At 43.5% G+C, this 7,477-nt stretch overlaps 1 protein-coding gene across 1 annotated transcript in view; it reads left to right on the plus strand.

Annotated features, from left to right (window-relative positions):
* The window catches only part of slc37a4a (solute carrier family 37 member 4a), a 31,057-nt gene that overhangs the window by 11,622 nt on the left and 11,958 nt on the right, over positions 1–7,477 (plus strand). The window contains exon 4 of the mRNA XM_048615366.1: positions 4,420–4,702. Coding sequence (XP_048471323.1) covers positions 4,420–4,702 — 283 coding nt within the window. The remainder of the gene's footprint in view (positions 1–4,419; positions 4,703–7,477) is intronic.

Below are 7,477 nucleotides of genomic sequence, written 5' to 3' on the forward strand. Positions count from 1 at the left end.
ATAACTAAAGCTGAGCATCCATATTTGACTTTGTCACTGCTAGCGCATTCTGTAGCTGACTCTAAAGTTCAGGCTAGAGTTCGGATCACAGCATTTGGTGCTAGTATTTTTAGAGAGGCTGTGGGTTGCACATTCTGTTGCCATTGAGGGAATATTATTTTACTAATGAGCTGGATATCGCCTCTCTCTCAAGCTGTCTCTCCTGGATGTTTGCCAGTTTGATTAATTGATGGCATTTGCCCCTATCCCAGTGACACAAGCCTAAAACCAAACTCAAAGTCCAAGCCCAGGGTTTGGGCATCACCTGTCATTCTGCATGTGGATTTTGTTATGTGTCTGATTTATGGATCTATTTCCTGAATTGCTGCATTTTATATCAGAATCTCACGCTTGGATTAATGGCATTTATACTTGATAGACACCATGAGTGTCAGTGGTGGAGGGAGTGGATGTTTGTGGATGTAGTGCGGGCTGCTTTGTCCTGGATGGTGTAAAGCTTCTTGTGTGTTGTTAGAGCTGCACTCATCCAGGCAAGTGGGGAGTATTCTATCACACTCCCAACTTGTGCCTTTTAGATGTTGAACAGACTTTGGGAGGTAAGTCAGTTGCTGCAGGATTCCTAGCCTCCAACCTGCTCTTAGAAGCATAGAATCCCTACAGTGTGGAAGCAGGCCATTCAGCCCATCATGACCACACTGTTCCTCTGAAGGGCATCTCACCCAGATCCAACCTCTATCCAATCCCTGTAATCCTGCATTCCCTAGGGCTAATCTACCTAGCCTGCACTTTGCTGGACACGATGGACAACTTAGCATGGCCAATCCACCTAACCTTCACATCTTTAGATTGTGGGAGGAAACCAGAGCACCCAGAGAAAATCCACACAGACCCAGGGAGAATGTGCAAACTCCACACAGACAGTCACCCGAGGGTGGAGTTGAACCTTGGTCCCTGGCGCTGTGAGGCAGAAGTGCTCACCACTGAGCCACCATGCTGCCCCAATAGCCTTTGTATTTATATGGCTAAGCCAGTTCAGTTTCTGGTCAGTGGTAACCTCAGGATCTTGATAGTGGGGGATTCAGCATTGATATTGTTATTGTATGTCACGTGGCAATGGTTACATTATCTCTTGTTGGAGAGGATCATTGTCTGGCATCTGAATGGTGCAAATCTTACTTAACACTTGCGTTGACAAGTCTGGATGTTAGCCAAGCCTAGCTGCATTTGCACATGGACTGCTTTAGTATTTGAAGAGTAGTGAATGTGGCTGAACATTGAGCAGTCAGCACCAAATGCTGTTTGATGGCCTCACTTTGACTGAGGGTAGACTGATGGCGTTGTAATTGGCTAGGTTGGATTTATCCTGATTTTTGTGTATGGGTACATAGGCAATTTTCCATATTGTCAGGTAAATGCCAGTGTTGTGGCAGTACTGAAACAGCTTGGCCAATGGTATGGCAAGTTCTTGGGCACAAGTAAATATTGCCAGACTGGCGTCAGGGCCCATTAGAATTAGAGGGGATTAAATAGTTAGGTGGTCATTTTTGATTAGCACACATCCGATGGGCAGAGAGGCCCTTTTTCTGTGCGAAAGATTTCTATGAATCTATGCCTTTGCAGTATCCAGTGCCTCTAGCCATTTCTTGCTATTATGTGGCATGAATCAAATTGGCTGAAGACTGGCATGTGTGAGACTGGGGACCACTGGAGGAAGTTGAGATGAGTTATCCATTTGCCATTTCCGGCTGAAGATTGTTGCAAATGCTTCAGCCTTATCTTTTTGTGCTGATGTGCTGGTCTCCCCCATTATTGAGAATAGGGATATTTGTGGAGCCTCCCCCAGTGAATTGTTTAACTGTCCACCACCACTCATGACTGCCGAGTTTAGATCTGATTCATTGGTGTTGGATTTGCTTAGCTCTGTCTGCTTATGCTGTTTGGCATCCAAGTAGTCCTGTTTTGTAGCCACACCAGGCTGACACCTCATTTTCAGGTATGCCTGGTGCTGCTTCTAGCATGCCCTCCTGCACTCTCCACTGAACCAGGGTTGATTCCCTGGATTGGTAGTAAAGTTGGGCCATGACGTACATGGTTGGAGTACTGTTTGAGTGCTGTTAATGGCCATCAGTGCCTCATGGATGCCCGCACTTGGGTTGCTAGATCTGTTCATTTAGCACCGAGATAGTACTGCAACATGCTGCAGTACTATCTTTAATGTGAAGAGGGACTTGATCTCAAGGACTGCGTGGTGGTCGCTCCTATCAACACTGTCATGAACTGATTCAACTCCAGCAGGTAGATTGCTCTGTGTGAGGTCAACTATGTTTTCCCTGACTACTGGTTCCTTCACCAACTGTCTCATACCCAGTCTAGCGGCTGTATCTTTTAGGACCGTACCAGTTCGATCAGCAGTGCTGCTGCTGAGATATTCTTGGCGGGGGACATTGAAATCCCAGAGTACATTGCACACCTTTGCCACCCTCAATGTTTCCTTCACATTGTGTTCATGAAAGAGAGAGGCAGGGGGTCGTGGTTGTTGTTCCAGTGTGCTGATTGAATTGAATTAGCTTTATTGTCACACACTCAAACGGGTACGGTGAAATGGTTACAAGTTGCCAATACGGTGTCATCTGGGGTGCAAAGGTATCTAGGTACAGATTCTTGAGTACAAATTCTTCAGAAAAACATGGAAAAATAAAGAAATAAAAAGTCCAGCGTTACAGACCTTCAAAAATACTAAATCACAGTAATAAATTAGAAAGAAATAAAGACGTTCAGAATAACAGTCCTTCCACCGTAGTATAATAAAGAAATGTAAAAAAAAAAGAAAGAAATTAATCCATTTCACGGCTCTGGGCTTGAGGACCATGCCCCCCTCCTCCACCATTGGAATCCCAGGCCTGCCCCCCAACCCCCACAAGGATGCCGAAGAAAGGCTACATGGAGTCATAGACTGTCACTGAAGGCATCACAAGGAGACCCAGATGCCAACAAAAACTGCCGATGAAAGAATCCCAGGCCACCACCAAAGCTGGTCCATTTTCTTTCATTCCTTTTGAGACTTGCTAGAAGTTTGACATGACTGAGTGGTTCACTGGGATATTTCTGAGGACAGCCGGGCGTCAGCACATTGTCTGTGAGTCTGGAGTCATGTGTAGGACACCAGGTAAGGATTTCCTTCCCTAAAGGATGTGGTTCAAATCCTAGGGGTAGATCCACCAGTCAAAGCAGCTTTGGAATATTGGGTGTGGCTTTAGGCAACATACCTCAAGAAACATTTTTCTCCCCTGCACCCTGTTGAGTTTTTACTTTTGTTAACATCAGCTGGGACCCTAAAACTGGATAAAGCAGATCCCAACGTGAAACCTGACATTTTCGATTTTAATTTTTTTTAACCATGAAAGTCAGCCAATGAATCCATTCACAAGAGGCTGCCAGAGACCTTTAAACTCAATCAACAAAACATTTATCAAACAAGAAGTTGAAAAAAAAATACACTGATTAAAAAGCTTAGAAAGACTTCATCACAAAACCCAGAAAAGAAATTAAAATCACTTTATTCCTTTTATCCCAACATTATCCATGTTTCCCTTATCTAAGAGCAAACTACAAATGACACTTAAAAGTTATACGTTGTCCTTAACAGTATCTTGTGTGGAAGACTTTGACAATAATGGTAACTTCTTTTTCTGTAACATCTTTAACGTATTAACACACCACAAGACACTGGAGATGGTTAAGGGTGTCACCAATGAGGTACATTATAAAAATTGTTAAACTGTATCAGCAGTTTAACCCTCTGCTCCCTCAGGTTTGCCTTCATCATTATCCATTTGAAAGAAATCTATTATTGTTGTAATTGGCCTTGTTCATCTTGAATTAGTTACTCAAGGTGCTGTAGAGTTCCCATTGAGTCTGTTAGACCAGTCTGAATCCATAGAATCCCTACAGCCCCTCTTGCCCAACAAGTCCATACCAACTCTGAGCATCCCACCCAGACCCATCCCCCTATAACCCACCTAATCTACACATCCCTGAACACTACAGGCAATTTAGCATGGTCAGTCCAACCAGCCTGCACATCTTTGGACTGTGGGATGAAACCAGAGCACCCGGAGGAAACCCACGCAGACACGGGGAGAATGTGCAGACTCCACACAGACAGTCGCCTGAGGTTGGATTCAAACTTGGGTCCCTGGTGCTGTGAGGCAGCAGTGCTAACCACGTTGCTGCCGCTTGTTAATTGTTGGCATGAACTGGCAGTAAACGTAGTGGGAAGATGAAGGAAATTAATTGAAACCTCAAATCAGACCAAAGAGTAGCGGGGTAGGGAAAGCACCTTGAATTCAGTTCAAGCCCTGTGTGTATAATGCAGACATTCTTCTCTATTTTTGCTTGATTACTTGTGCTTCTTCATAGTGGTTTGAGCCATCACAGTTTGGAACATGGTGGGCTGTTTTGTCGACCAGCATGAATTTGGCAGGCAGCCTTGGCCCTCTCATCGCCACAACGATGGCCCTTAGCTACAGTTGGCGTGTAACCCTCTCGCTTTCTGGTTCCATTGCTGTTGTGTCGGCATTCATTTGTCTGATCTTCATCATTAATGAGCCCATGGATGTCGGACTACCTAACATCGAGCCAAGCCTAAAGAAAGGAAGCAAGAAAGGTACTATACTGCCCCAGTCAATTGTTAGATTGTCTGGCTAATTAAACCTCCTATTTTCTCCCAGCATTGTTCATCTGTTGGCATTTTCACTTTTCCTGCAAGATTTACCCTTCAAACCATCCTTAAGGTATTAAGTCAAGCTGAGAATGTTGTTCTGTTATTTTCTTTTCTAATTTCCCCCTCCTTTCGGCTATTTTCATTTAATTTTTCAGGGGTGTCGCTGGCCAGGCTAGCATTTGTTATCCATCCCTAATTGCTCTTCAATGGAGTTTCTTGCTGGTCCCATTTCAGAGAGCATTTGAGGGTCCGCCACATTGATGTGGGTCTTCAGCAAGGTCAGACTGGATGAGGATGGAAAATTCTCTTCCCTAAAGGACATCAGTGAATCACATGGGTTTTTACAATAATTGATGGCAGTTGTTGTGCTCACTTTTTCTAAGGGTAGTTTTCAATTCCGGATTTATTGACTGAATTAAAATCCCAGCAGCTACCAAGGTGGGATTTAAATCTGGGTCCCCAGGGCAATAGCCCCAGCCTTTGGATTACTAGACCAATGACCTTACCATTACACCACCATCTCCCCTATTGAAGGTTCTTCTTCTTTGGTGAGTGGCCCCCAGAGCTATAGAGTCTGTAGCCCTAATGTATCTTCTCCAGTAGAACCGTGAATAAATGTGAACTTAAAAACTGATTATTATTTGAAATATATCGCAGCAAAAGCAATCCTGACCTCTGCTGATTTCCAAACGTGTCCACTTTAGGAATAGGCTTTCAGCTGCTAATCTCTAATGTATCTTAACTTAATACAGGATCAATTGTTAATTTGAAGTCTGAAGTTGGTAGAATTTTTTTTTGGTGTTTTATGAGATGGGGCAGATGAGTCTTTGGAAATGGGATATCAGCCAAGATCTCATTGAACAGCAGAACGAGCTGAGAGGCTGAATGACCTATTCATCCAATGGGAAAGATTGTGTGAATTTTTTTGTAAGAGACAAACAAGTGTATCCTCCTGCATTGATGCAGAACGACTGAGGAATCCAAACATTCACAAGAATAAAAACATCGCTTGTGGCGCTGCTGTCTTGTGGCACCAAATTATTTGAAAAATGAAGGGGGAGGAGGAGAAATTCTATCTGCTTATATTAGCTGTAAGTCACTCTTCAAGCAAAGACCCTATCCATAACCACACAAATACCTTGCTCCCTCAGAAGCCTACAATAACATCACATTGGCAAGTGAGTCTGTCTATAAAATGCCGTTGAAAAACATCAGATCTTTGCCAGGCAATAGTATGAGTCACCAAGCCATTGAGTGCACTGTGGCCTAGTTGGTAGTGTTCAGATGCATCTGTGTGAGGATTATACTGAGATCTTTTCATGGGATTGAATGGAAATGGACTTCAAACATTTGTAGAAACTGGGTCTTACAATTGAGTTAATTCCAGGTGAAGTTTCACATTTTTAAAAATATTTGCTAGTGAATGTTTTCACTTAAGTTGAGGATATTGGCATGGATTGGAAATTTAAAGACTTGTTTGATACTTGTCATGGTGGAAGTCGTTTTAGCATGCGCTGTATTGAATACCCAACTTTCCCACTGAGAGGTAGGAGGATGGTAAATAATAGAATCTCTTCTTCCTTCATGCTGCCCTGGTATTACCTCCTTTGTTTACCTCCTTCGTTAATGGTGTGTTTAAAAAAAAAAGTATTTTTCGCCCATGGTAATGTATTGTGATTTTGGGTATTAGGTCGTATTGTGCTTTTCTTGAGACTTGAGTCAGAATTTCACGTGTACCTCCCTCTCTTTGAGGAAAGGATGGGTTGTCAGGTGGGTGGAACTACTTCATCTTTTGCTGAAAGAAAGGTCATTAACCTATATCGCTAACTCTGTCATAGTTGGGTTCGGTCCACAAAAAGCCCACGTGGCACAGTGAATGGTGTCCCGACCTGTCAGCCAGAAGCTCCAGGTTCAGATCCCACTCCAGGACCTTCATGATGAAGAAAAGTGCATTTGTGGCAAGGCTAAACAGTTCGATAATTAACCTCCATATCCCTCCAATGAGCCTCTGGCAGGCTTTAAGTGCAGGAGAATTTCCTGGTCGATGGTAGCTGCAGTGCAATGGGTTCCCAACATTAAAAGACTCCATGTGCAGATTTCTGCCACCCAAACAAGTGAAGGGCATTGTATAGTTTAGTGATTGCAGTGCTAGTAAAGAGAGACTACTGAGATATGAGGTTGCTAAGTGGGAAGCAGGCATATGTGTAATGGTGTGTTCTGTAAATAAACTGACTAATTTTAAAAAAAAAAGTATTAGTGTCTAATAATCACCAACTGGCCAGGGAATGAGTAACACCTCTCTGACTCTTATTGGCTAAGTCTTAGCCAAGTTGCAATTCCTCATCTGAGTTATCATGAGCATCTGTGGGAATCGACTCAGCACAGAGTGTGGGATCAACTCCTGTGTTTTTTACCCAAATACTAAATTGGACAATACATTGATCGACTGTGCCACCAGGGAGGTTTGCCAGCATTGCTTTATTAATATAAACCTTTAGCTTCAAGTACCAGGGACACACAGACAGACAATCGAAGGAGGAGGTGGATGTGAGCATTTGAGACGAGGCAATGAGTCAGCAGCTAGTTTTCTGATAAAGAGAACAGAATGTTTTCTGGGACAGTAGGAACTGCAGATGCTGGAGAATCTGAGATAACAAGGTGTAGAGCTGGATGAACACAGCAGGCCAAGCAGCATCATAGGAGCAGGAAGGCTGACGTTTCGGGCCTAGACCCTTCATCAGAAATGGGGGAGGG

This window comes from Rhincodon typus, chromosome 32, assembly GCF_021869965.1.
Source record: "Rhincodon typus isolate 14 chromosome 32, sRhiTyp1.1, whole genome shotgun sequence".
NCBI lineage: Eukaryota > Metazoa > Chordata > Chondrichthyes > Orectolobiformes > Rhincodontidae > Rhincodon > Rhincodon typus.